Source organism: Ptiloglossa arizonensis, chromosome 5 (assembly GCF_051014685.1).
Source record: "Ptiloglossa arizonensis isolate GNS036 chromosome 5, iyPtiAriz1_principal, whole genome shotgun sequence".
Lineage (NCBI taxonomy): Eukaryota > Metazoa > Arthropoda > Insecta > Hymenoptera > Colletidae > Ptiloglossa > Ptiloglossa arizonensis.
The window spans coordinates 8769639-8782703 of record NC_135052.1 but is presented as its reverse complement, the minus strand read 5'-3'; the positions used below and the strand labels follow the sequence as shown (position 1 = coordinate 8782703).

The following is a 13065-nucleotide window of genomic DNA, read 5'->3' as shown; positions in this document are numbered from 1 at the left end:
AACTCGATCGAAAATTCGCAGCCAACCGTTCCGTACGAGACTGCATCCGTGTTCGAGACACAGAGACCGCGTGTCCAAAGTTTTACGCGAAGATACGAAAGATAGAGCAGGATGTAACTAAACGCTACGATGGGGATGACTTCTAAACGGTCTCGCGCGGCCAATTGATTTTTATTCGACCACCGATAGAGAGCCTAATTTGCCCGCAAACTGTGCACGTGAAGGTTGTAACCCGAATGATCGTTCCGGTCGTCTCCTATAAAAGGTGTCGACTTCATCGCTTCGTATACACGAGACGATCTCTGTGTTCGTAGCAGGCTTGCGATATCTTTTCATCGCACTGTGTCACGTACCTGGTCGGCTCCACCGTAGCTAAACTCTTCTTTTTGGTTCGATCCCGCGTCCGATCGGCCACGAAACGTGTTCGCGTCGCGTTTTCCGTTATCCAACGATTTTAGCCGGTTTAGCGCGAATTTTGTTTCAGAAAAGCAACCGAAACGCGGCGCGATGAAGACTCAGGCGACCCAGACGGAACTCCCGGCTGTGTTTCGGGGTCGAATCCCCGTCAGTTTGAGCCCCAGGACGATACACCGCGTGAAAATGGTCTCCCAGGGTGCCCAGACAAACGGTATGCTCAACGGAAGGAAATTGACGAAAAGTTACTCGGAGGCCGGTCAATTGGGCACTCCGCTCGGTAGCGCGCAAGTTGGTGTGTCGGGTAAAGATGAAACCGAACACGAACCCCTGCACAGAACGCAGAGCGAGGAACCACCCAGGTCACCCTTCCTCATCGACACACCACCTCCTCACATTTCCACCGGAACTCTCGAAGAAGTTCTGACCAATGGGGACATCTTGGAGCACATGGCGAGCGTCGTAAGTTCTACGCTGAATTGCAATCATTTTTTACCAATAACTTCACGCATGGCAAACTCGGCACAAATGTTCCGTAAAGACTGTGAAAATGTTTAACACTCTACAGACACGCGGTAGTTTGACGTCCCGCTTCAACGCACCGAGTATTTTGAGATCACTCGACTTTTCGAAAGGTTCACGTTCTTTCGAGAGATTGACCTTACGTATGTGCGACACAATAGTGCGTGCGTTGAATAAAATTTCTTAATTAAACGACAGCAGCGTACAAGTTAAGTCGATTCGATGCTACACAGTGGTAAATTTTTCATATATTTCTTTCGAATTTACAAAGATCATTTTATCCGGATAAATGATTTTTTACCTACTTCGGTTTCGTGATTTTTGGTTTTCGAGTCTGAAACATTCTTAGAGAGCTCGGTAACGAAAAGTCTTCGAAGACTCAATGTGCTTGGAAGGTTAATTGGAGTTACGTAGTTTTATAGAGATTGTTCCGCAAGGCATCCGAGAATTTCTGTAGCATCTTTAGCGGGTCGTACTAAAACAGCAACGTCGTCACATTATGGGTTAAATCCACTTCAGTATCGTGTTGTGCCAAAAATGAGATAGTGCATATATTCCACACGAGGGTGCACGAGGAATACATATGTAGGTCACAATGAAGTAACAAGCTGTTATGAATTGAATTTGTACCAGATTTATGACTTTATTGACATTCCACATTCGTGGCAAGGACCCAGCTCTTTCGAAGTTCTTTATGGACTTGAAAACGTGAAGTGACAGGGCAATGCGATTTGGATCGTCTTGACAGATGCCAATAACTTCTCCCTTTGTACCAACTGAACGAAAGTACTTTGAAAACATATTCTACGCTTGGTGTTAGTCCGATCGTACAACGAACGAGTATGATCTGAGCGATCTCACAGAGCTGTTATCATCTCCGAGCGAGTTGGCTACCTTGTTGCACCGCCTCTCGTCTTTTCGCATAAACTTAGACGCACATTATTATTCACGTCTCGAACAAAGAGCAACTTGGCGTAACATTTGTATGTTTCGAGACTGTCGATAATTGACACGTATCTTTGGTCGTAGGAGTAATATAAAATATAACTTTGTTTAATTAGACACTATATTCAACGTGTCAACTACACAAGGTCCTTTTAATTGGTACGTGCATATATAATATAAATACACGACGTTAGATAATGAAGAAATATTGTTTTTCCCGAGGACATATTTGATCGAAACATTGAATACAATAGTTTCTGAAATAAAGTTTTATTTAATATTACACTTTTGACTAATATTTAAAGAAGAAATTGCGTGTTTGATTTTTACAAGGATAGAAGTTATACATGACGCGATTCATAGTTGGGGAAGTGATTAATTGGATTTGCTCCGGTTTAGATGTAGAAATATATCGAGTATCATGAACAGCCTGCTTCAGCCGTATCTCACCTATACTTTTGAAACAAGATTACTTTGACAATGAAGGAGAGTAGACCCATATTGTACACGAAGCTTATAGATCTGAATTTTACAATGACCCTATAAACCTGCTAAAGAAGTTTGTTGGATAATACGCGGCATGTGCTCTACACAGAATTCTGCTACTAATTAATCGATCTTTAAAGCACGACCCCCCCTCTGTTTCTACAGCTTCGTAAAATAAAAACATTTCCTTATTACAATAATTGTTCCACAGGTGAATCTGAAAGTTTTCGAAATTATGCAATAAATTTTAGAAACTGTTCTTGTTAAGAAATATTCTATTCGACTAAAATCAAATATATCGATCGCAATGATATTATTCTATGAAATGGATACACACCTAATTTATCACGTTAATTGCCGTTTTGCGAGTCGTAATTGAAACAATTGGTACGATTTATGGCTTTTGGTAGGGTTTCTATTTTCTTTCTCGAAGATTTGGTTTTAGCCAGAGTTGTCAATAGCTGCCACAAAATTCCTTAAATGTTGTAAACCAATGTGTCAAATCTGGGTTAAATTTAATACGTATAAGTTCTATAATATCGTTCATGGTATAAGATACATATTTATAACACAGTTTAACTGGTGTTGCTTGAATTGCAATTACCGAATAATTCACGCGAAACAGTCGGATTTCTAATTGAATTAATTAGTAAGTAAACCGTTATTTATTTATCATCATACACGGTATCGTGAATGTTGCAATCGTCGAAGAATTGGTCTATAGTACTTCTACCAGTACCTTCTTTTCTTAACCAAATAGTAAAAGTCATTCTTTTTTTTTATCCAACGATTGCCATTGGCTACATTGATCTGCTTAATTTGGTAAATCATCGAGAGATTTCATTGTTCGTGAATTTACAATAACGATCGAACCGAGCAGTGCGATAACAGGAAAAATGTGGGCGTTACTCCGATATGTATCTCGCGTCATCGAGAAGAAAGACGATGAAGTAGAAAATTATTCATCAGAAAATAAATTTGAAACTCATTCCTTCTATTCAAGAATGTTGAAAGTTTCATCCGTTGCATTCAATGCATTTCAATAACTGATAAATATAAATGTAAATGAGTTCTCCAACAATATTGCACGCCTTGCGGAATACATATCTGTTATTCTTCGTGGCACATCTCCCGATGTCATCGGTGTGTTTCCGTGGACGTTCTTCTTCAAAATGCTCCGCGAAACGATCCCAGAATCTTTCTCCGTTACCGTGATTTCGGTTTACAAAACCGCGAGCAGAACGTTCGATTGTCCCATCGATTGATCGGTGTTTGGCAAAGTTTTCAACGGGGACTTAACTCGACGGTAAAATTGTAGAGGAACTGCTTGCTAAATCCACGTAAATTATTGCTCCACCCGGGATATTTGAGTTTGAATCACATTGATTCTGTTACTTCGAGTGCAACGTCGCTTGAAATGGTTTCTAGCGTTGCAGAAATCCCTGTACTTGATATCTCTTTTGATCGAGAGAAGTATATTACAGATTTCAATTTCGTCGCCGGTGAAGGATCAATCTAAAATATCCTGAATTATTAGATTGTCTACTCCGCATTGGATGAAACGTTCTTGCCGCTTCCATTCGGTTCAATTTTACATTTGAAATGTCAGCATTGTCATGGTGGCTGAATCGATTGGGTGTTCAACCGATTAAACTTTTCGGTTGAATTTCCACGCAGCCAACATTCGTACGATATAACGAGCAACTAATTCCGGTTTCACCGTACCTTTCTAATTATTCGTGTCGAAATTGAGACGCTACGAACGCGTGCGGTTATTTCAGGTAGAGTTGATCTCTACCTATTGAAAAGAAAGTTCACCGCAAGACTGGAAATGCATGTATCTACATGTGTCAGAGGTGTGAAAGTTTTTCGAGAAGGGACTTTCTATTACTTTCAATTATAAGTAAATATCGATTAATTGCCGCATTTTATTGTACTTGGGTACAATAGATTCTTAGTGTACTAATTGACGAATGGGACGAACATTTACAAACCTTGTTCTTTGATCGAGAAATGAACCTGATTTTGTTAAATCGCAACTTTGTGTAAAACAGTTCGTTTTGGATCTTGGAAATGGATTTCTGGAAAATATTGTCTTCTTCGTCGAACAATTCAATTACGGATGTCGTGTAGGACTTGACGAAGTAAGAATGACATTTTTGTTGTTTGGAGGTTACTTCAAGATTAACCCAATTCTCTTAAATAGAATACTACTATGTACGTGCATGCTTTCTGTAGATAAAAGCATTCAAATTCAACGATGTATGACACAATAACAATCAAGGTCACACGGAGTCAAGAATGAAGTGCCCAATTCTGTGCTACGAAGTAGATTAATTCTAAAGTGTTCTCGAAACAATAGCATTCGTTCGTAACAAAAGTTACTCCTTGCAAGAGGTACAAATTTCTCAGGGAAAGCATTCCAACAATTTTGTTACCACAATCTTTAAGTAACAATTGTGTAACATTCTCGCATTCGATGCAGCTATACATATTTTTAAAATAAATGTCTCGATTTGTACAACTCCAAAAGACTTGACAAATTTTCACATTTAAAAAGTGTCGAATTACAAAAGAGCGATGTATTATACTAGAAAGACAAAATATAGTATTATCGTTATCGATAATTATGCATTTCACTGTACAAAGTTATTGCGAAGATATCGGAAACTTTTATTTGGAGCAAACTCGGACAAAATGTTTAGAATTACGTCAAATTTATTCGTAATGTTGCTGTCAACGCGTTGCATCAAATTGAACGAGATTAATTAATTTATTTTGGAGGCGCGTTCTACATAAATCAATGAAGCTCGTTCCCGTAGACAGTCGATTTCAGTCTATTAACAGGAAGGTCGAACAAGAATCAAATTTCGAAGCCATTTATAGCAGATTCTAATGGTAGCATGATCGAATTACTATCTGGTAACAAAATAGACGTGGTGGAGAGCAAAAGCTTGTTAGTGTACTGTAATTAAAGGACACACGTCGTTGCGGATATTAACATATTGATCGATGTTTCCCATTTCGCGATATTTTGCGTCTTTGCCTGGTTTACGAATGTTGACAAACACGATTCACTTTTGTGTTGCGTCATTTCGCGTTTTTGTCCGGTTTACCAATGTTCCCGAACACGATTCACTTATCCGTTGTGCCACTTTGCGTCTTTGTTCAGGTCACAGACGTTGACAAACGTAATTTACTTACGTGTTGTGACATTTCGCGAACAATTTTAATCGAACAAATCGAAGCGCGTAATTGTATGTTCTGTAAAATTTTGTCGACGTTCGCATTAGAATTTATAGAAGAAATGTATCGCGGTCGACTAAATATTTTCACACAACTATTGAAATTTGAAAATTGGAAGATACAATTTTGTAAAAAGAAATATTTTACGATTAAAATTTCATTCAGAATTCACAAATGGAGTATTTCTAGTGAAAGCAAAAACCTTTGTGTGTTCGCGGTACTCGATTGCTTTTTTATTTACCGAAACCAACCACCGATACTTTGAGCGTCCCTCGTAACGATAAATATTTGTTTTCATACGGATTACTTTCAAATAAAATCACACCGAGTCGATTACGATAAAGATTTATCGTTCGAAATGTGTAATTCCGATGACCTTGTTAAAAATTTGATTTCCGAACGAACCACGGATGTCATTTTTACACAATTAAAAATGAAACAAGGACTGCCCGGTTATTATTATATATAGTATCACAATGAAACGAAAAGTACGTTTCTTGACCTTTCCTTCTCCCCTTCTCATTATATCGTAACCTTATGTCATTTAAAATTCGCTTTACCTCCTTTCTGGCGAAGTAGAGCACGGAAGGTAATTGTTCAGAAACTTTTGCCCGCCACTCTACTTTTTTCGCTTCTCTTGTCCAGCCTGAAGATCAACGAAGGTCCGTCGACTTGGAGGACCAAGAAATCCTCATAGACTTTAAGCCAGCGCCCGTTTCGCCGGATGCTCGTGCCCTTCTCAACCGGATGTCTCAGTCGACGCGAAGGTTTCTGCCGTTGCAGAAGACCCTTTCCGACGGGGAAATCCGCGTCGAGAGACGCGAGCTCGTCGGTGAAGCCGGTGAACCGAGTTACCCTCACACCTGCAGAAGAAATCATCAAGACACCTGGGGCAGGACCGTCAGAGCAACCGTCCAATTCTCCTCGACGCCAGAGGACCTGTCCTTGCTCAGGGTCGCTTCGCCCCATGACGATCCGCCCGAAGAGGCAAGTAATCTGAATTCGTCACTGACAAGTCATTTACGGACAAAATTTTCAATCAAAATTTTTAATATTCCAATTCCGTAAAACACAAATAACGCTTTTGTACTTTTTCCGTGATTTTCACAAAATGTAGAAATATTCGTAGACAGTTAAATTTCCATCGAATGGGAGTACAATTAAAAAATTCAACGTATCGACAACTCTCGTTATCTATATATGTATCATTGGTTCGTACTATTCGATTTTGAAACGGTACACGACATTATACAGCGTAAAGAAACACCTGACGGTCAGCTTTCTGGTGTTGCCCTTGATTGTCAGGGCCATGTACAAATTTACCAGTCAGGTATACCCGTATATGTCACGTGTACGTTAAGGGGTTAATGGACCCCGGTGGTGAGACAAGGGCATTCATCTCAGAAATAACTGTGCGATTTCCTCTTGGCTGACACGAATCACTAACATAGAGTGTAACGCTCGACCTCACTGGCAAGACTACTCGATAAATGTTACAATCGAAGGGATAATCTTACGAGTGGTTCGAACGAGTATGTCATACGATTAAAAATGCTATTACAAAAATGATACAATACATCGAAACATGGAAGGGAAAAAAGAGGGAAGTAAAGAAGAAAAGGGTTTTACGAACCTCCTTTCATTCGTTTAAAAATATTTATTTCAACCTGGAGGTCTCCGTTTTTTCACGTAAATAATTGTATCAATTGTCAATAGCACACTTTTTCGTTCGGTATAAATTTTGAACATTACAAATTTTGTTAATTGTACGCAATTTAAAATTTTTCAAAAATGATTCGTATAACGCGAAGTAAGAAAAAGAATTCAAATTTGGTAGTGTTTCACCGAGAAAATCTTGCCAATCTATCGACCATATTCTCACGAAGATCCAATGAGAAATATAACATTTTTTAGTTTACTAGCTATCACGTCGATAGACGGGAGGCATCGCTTTGAAGCTGGATGGCCGAGGGCCTGGAATACGAGGCTCGTTCGCTGTTGCGCCTACTTTTCGTGGCTGGGTTTCCACTCGTGCTAAAAAAGATCGATTCCTGAAAACGAATTCGCGATGAAATCCCGACTGTGCGCGAATGTCCAGTTCCGATTTTTCGCATAAAGTCTAGTTACTGGTTTCACGCTCGAGGCCTAGAAATCGATAAGCGCGAAGGAAGGAACATTTTCCTTCCGTCTCGCCGAATGTGTAGAAATGAGAACGTTCGCGGCGAGAATAAGCTCGGCCGCGTTGGCTCGAAATTGTCGCCGCGACATTATTTTTCGATATCGTTGCAGGAGTTTCACGAGAACCTCATACGGCGAGGACTTTTTCGTAAGAGGAGCGTATCGCTCGAGGATGGTGTGCAAGGTTTAGCATCGGACGACTTTATACTGCCGAGATCGCTTCCTACATCTCCCACGTCGCCGACCGCAGTATCAAGTATGAAAAATGATTTGCTATCCCGGCGACACCGCGTTATTTTTCCACCACGCACACATTCTGAAATTTTTCGAAAGTTTTACGACGAAGCTCGGACGTTCGCGTCGGAACGATGTTGTTTTTGAACGGGACTTATTACGATCGTAACCCGGCAATTTCGAAGGAAAAAATGACATCGCTTTATCTTTGGTTTCGTTCTTTGTTTCGTGCTTAATGCGCCCTTGTTTACCATTTGAGCTCACGCTTGCTTTGTTGCTATTTCATATCGCGTTTCAGTCGTCAGCATCCCCGTATTAAGTGCGCGTTTAAAACGTGTTAAAAATAGAGAGTTCGATGTTTCAAAATTGTACGACTCGTTGTCGCGACATCGGTACGAAGAATGAAGCAAATTTCAATTTCTTTTATTCTTTTTCAAATGGAAAATAATTCACTTTTTTCCGCTTTGAAATCACGGTGGAGAAATTATTTAAGAAAAAAAAAACAGATTGAAATCGTAATATAAATGAAATATCCCGTTGATTTATCTTCCATATAAATTCGTCCATTATTACAAAGTATGAAATATTCATCTGTACGAGAAAAATGTCACATTCCTTCAATTTATATTGAATTATTGATCACACAAATATTGCAGCAACGCTTTTAAATTACACGTGCTTACAATCCTGCGGCTACAATTCATTGTAACCACTAAATCATTATACGAATTATATTACGGCTATCCATTTTATTGAATAATTCCATTCCATACGTTTGATATAGCCGGCGATTCTGAAAAGCTACCAGTGAATTTACACAATTCTTCGACGATGTAAAATCTTTACACACGCGCCGTATGAATCGCTTTTCACAATTTCTTTGGTATTCGGTTGAAAATAAAATTTTCCATCGTAAACGCGAACCGAAACACGGCGCAAGGACGCAGACGTCTAAATTTAAAACCGTTTAAACACCGTCTCATACACCGATTGTTCCATCGGAGTGGGTCGTTTAAATGGGAACAGTTTGCGAATCTGCTGGGTACGCGCGCACTTGACTAATTGTAAATATCGATCCAACAGATTTCGATCTAACTGCATTTGATTAGCACGGTTTCGCAAACGAGGATAAATTACCTTCTAAGATGCTCGTAAGTACATCCGACAGGCTTTCATTGTTGCTTCTTTCGATAACGGAAGGTCGTACAAGTTTCGTTTTACATTTTTCATCGATTTGTTTCTCGTACGAAAACATTCGGTTGCATCGTAATCACCGAAACGCACTGTACAATTTCTGAAAATGATAATAATACATTTAAGAATAATATATCGAGAGAATAAGAATAATAATCAAAAAATCGTCGATGTTTCTGTTCCAGCACCACGAAGGATTTTGGAGAGTCCCAGAGACTATGCATCGCCGTCACACTTATTGCGGCAACCGGGACAATTTTGTCCGATACTTTTCAGTCCTGGAACCGGCATTTCCGGTTTGATCACGTCTCCGTTCGCTTCCAGCGATTCGTTAACCAACGACGTCACGAGGGACCACAGCGATGGAATTTGGAACGAATCACAGGCAACGGTTCTCCAGGCTGACTCTTTGGCCCTTTTGACACCGTCCTCGAGGAGAAGGCATCTGCTGCTTCTCCAGCATCAACAACGCTCCTCGATGGACACCGAGGCGCTGGACGCCGAAGAAACAATGGAGTCGCGTCCATCGAGTCCGAGAATACGTCTCGAGTTGGCGACGCCCGTCCCGCCGCTGACACCGAGGTAACGTACTCGTATATTTTCCATGAATTTATCGATGTTTAAAGTTCGCTCTGCACGCATCGTTTTAGCGGTGAATCACACTTTGTTAGTATAATAAACGATCGGGTACTACCGAAGTGCTTATTGCGATATAATTTGTATCGCTCGCGCGCGAGACGTTGACGGATAACGAGCGATTAATAATAATTCTTTTTTTTTTTTTTAACGATACATTAAATCGGTTTCTCATCTTTCTATGCACGAATTGAAAGATCTTTATTTCATCATCGCTTCTCATTCGTATTGATTTCACAATTTTTAAATTATGATATCACTTCTGCGCTTGGTATTTTATGTATCGAAATATACGTTAACAAAGAAATTCGTAAATACGCTGAATCGTATATACAGGGTGGTCCACCAGAAACAAAGGACCTAAATAATTTTCCTAGGTACGGGGATACGATTTATCTTTTATGTTACGTACAATTTTTTCGAAATTTTTAAGGTCACTCACGGTGTGCCATTTCAAGAACACGTTGTTGTGCACGAACGAACTCTTCGTAACTTCACCTGTGACGTGCAGGGGTTGAAAGCGCGACCTTGACTATTTAAAAAAATAACGTTGTAAAAAAATTTATTTTTACAGCATCTGTGCCGTTCGAAACGGTTCAGATTATGTCCGTCTAAAATATATTTTTGTATATTCGATAAAAGAACAATTATTTAGGTGTCGTATTTCTAGTGAATCGCTCGGTATATATACAAAGTGTTCCACGAAGAAAAAATAGAACAGTGTCAACGAAAGAAGATCGAGTCAACGAAAGAATCGACGTAACTAATGGGACATGTTCCAAGGACAGCAAACCCCACTCGCATCGGTGTGCTAACTCTGACATAAAATAACAATTTACAAATTTTTCAACACAGCCTTACAAGAATACCGTTAATGGATCGGCATAACTTTCCCGACGAAAACGATTCCGAACGAGACCTCGTTGGAACTATTTTAAATCGCACGTTATCCGGATCATTTTTGAAAAAGTTCCAACTACCTACGTGTAATTAAAAATAGTCAGAACAAGGTCGTGTTTGGACTCATTTTAACCGGCAAAACCTCACCAATTCATTGATGTAACGATTCTCGGAATATAAACTCTCGCGAAGATGTAACGACAAATATACAAATTTTAATTTTTATTAGAAACTGAAACACTACCTACCAGCATACAATAACGCTCTCGCTCCGGATAATGCACTGCACAAATCGACCAATCACTCGCACCGAATAAACATAAACAACATTGAATGCAATCCCATCACTTACTCTCGGTGCAAAAATTGTCACACGAGAACGAGAATTGCCCCAAAGTTCGGTATCTGAACGAACTTGGAGCATTCGAGTCATCCAACCGAGCCAATAAAAAGTGAAACAGTATCTTCGTAGCGAGTGGGAGGATCGGACAGGTCGATTCTATCGTCGATTCGAGCTTCATTTCGAAAAGAGCACGAAAATATCGGCGAACACGTTACGCGAACAAATCACCGATCGAATCGTATCGTTCGATCGAGTCATTCATCGTCTGTCGGCCCGTGGTAGAGACACCCCGTGTAAAACTCGTAGCGATTTTTAAAGGCAATTACTCCTCAGCGTCGAATCGTCCGTCACGTCGAGCAACGGTAGACCGAGGAACGGATTCCGTCGTCCGAGTCCGGGTCCGCCATTGTCGCAGCCGCAGTCGCAATCGTCGAGCGAGTTCGGCTTGAGCCTCGCGCGAACAGACTCGGGCGGTCGAACGAACACCGACCTGTCCGAGACCTCGACCACCGAGGACTACGTCACTGCCAACACATCCACCGAGACTGGGACCACTACAGGCACTTCCGCAACGACCAGTTCCTGGTCGAGGCCACCGCAGACGTCGAGCGCCGCGGCGTCGGCCTCGGCGACGGCCACTGCCGCGGACGGAAGCTCTTTCGAAAGCGCGAGTTCGATCTACAGTCTAGCGCGCAGCGAGGTAAGCTCCTTATTCTTTTATACGGAGTGTCCCGATCGTCACCGGTCGATCTCAATTTCCCGCTATTTTTCAAACCTTCAATCGATTCACCTGAAACTTGTCGCGGGACAAGTTTCGTCTTCGATGTTCGTGTTCCGTAAACTAATCGCGGAAACGTACACGGTGAAAGAACGCGTGTAAATGATTCGTATTACGAAAAATCGTGATCTTTGACGCTAACTATTTAGGAACTTTGTAGTTGCGTTCCTTGTAATCGTGTGCCGGCAGAAAGCACTGTGCGATGTTTGCTCGCTAGATTTGAACTGGTTCAGTTCAAATGGGTTACCGAGAACGAGTGACGGTATATAGTTAGAAACTAGAAGGATGACTCTTGGATTAAACGGGATAAAGTTACCAAGGGGAATGCGGCGTCGTTGAATTTTTTCTTAATCACGGATCTTCGAATTGAAACGTCTGATCCAATGCGATTCGTAATCCTTTTCAGAGGTCAACTGCTCAGCTTTGCACAGTACACGAGTCGGTAGCTGGAGTATTTGATTCCGCGCTAATTAGTATTGTCGTTAATGAATATATTTTTATTTCTATATAATCGTTACATTTTGACGCATTATCAACGGATTGGCGAAGTTTATGATCATTATATACGTTGAACAGTTTTTTTTACCGATATAAATATTGATAAGAGACGTTGCGCCTCGTATATGTAAATTTATTTCACGATGTTTGTTGCGTGGTTGTAGATTGAAATTAAAATCAAAATTTATCGTTGAATCGAAGCTAAATGTACGATTACGGTATCGTTGCTGTGAATAATGAATTTTTATCGAAACGAAAGAGTAACGCAAGTGTGCAATTTCAAATAGAGAAGTGCAGTGTGTTGATACTCGTATACGGTACGCGATGTAAGATATTTGTAGCGTATGGATACTCAATGAATACAAACCATCCGTTGAATATAAAATCTACGTGCGTAAATAAAGAAATCTCGGAAAATCAGAACAGCTAGTGAAATTTGTCTTGATTCGTAAGCATAACATTGGCGTGACACGGTTCTATTTATCATATCGCTTTTTACGATCAATAAGTACGATGTTCCCCGTGCATCCAGCGTGGTAAGAAATCTGCAGAAAAAGGAACTTAGATAGTTCCATCGTTTAGGAGAGAGCGTTTAAAATTTGTCCATTGTGTTCCATCAACGGAATTTAAATTCTTTTCAACGTATCACGAATCGAGTAAATTCAGTAGTTTAACGTATACATTCGTAAAC

General features: G+C 40.4%; 1 protein-coding gene and 1 long non-coding RNA gene across 4 annotated transcripts in view; one reads left to right on the top strand and one right to left on the bottom strand.

Moving 5' to 3' along the window:
• LOC143147586 (uncharacterized) overlaps positions 1-13065 on the top strand; it is a 73775-nt gene that overhangs the window by 20999 nt on the left and 39711 nt on the right. The window contains exons 4-8 of one of the 2 annotated variants that reach the window (XM_076312948.1): positions 485-876; positions 6259-6600; positions 7903-8047; positions 9405-9801; positions 11432-11798. In XM_076312948.1, coding sequence (XP_076169063.1) covers positions 485-876; positions 6259-6600; positions 7903-8047; positions 9405-9801; positions 11432-11798 — 1643 coding nt within the window. Of the gene's footprint in view, positions 1-484; positions 877-6258; positions 6601-7902; positions 8048-9404; positions 9802-11416; positions 11799-13065 lie in introns of both variants that reach the window. The other variant, XM_076312947.1, reaches the window with a different exon arrangement.
• LOC143147589 (uncharacterized) lies at positions 7275-11748 on the bottom strand. 2 transcript variants are annotated; one of them, XR_012992291.1, is made up of 2 exons: positions 9163-11748; positions 7275-8826 (listed from the first exon to the last, which is right to left on the bottom strand). It is a non-coding gene; the product is annotated as an uncharacterized LOC143147589 (long non-coding RNA). The 2 variants fall into 2 exon arrangements; XR_012992290.1 differs by having other exon boundaries at positions 7275-7647.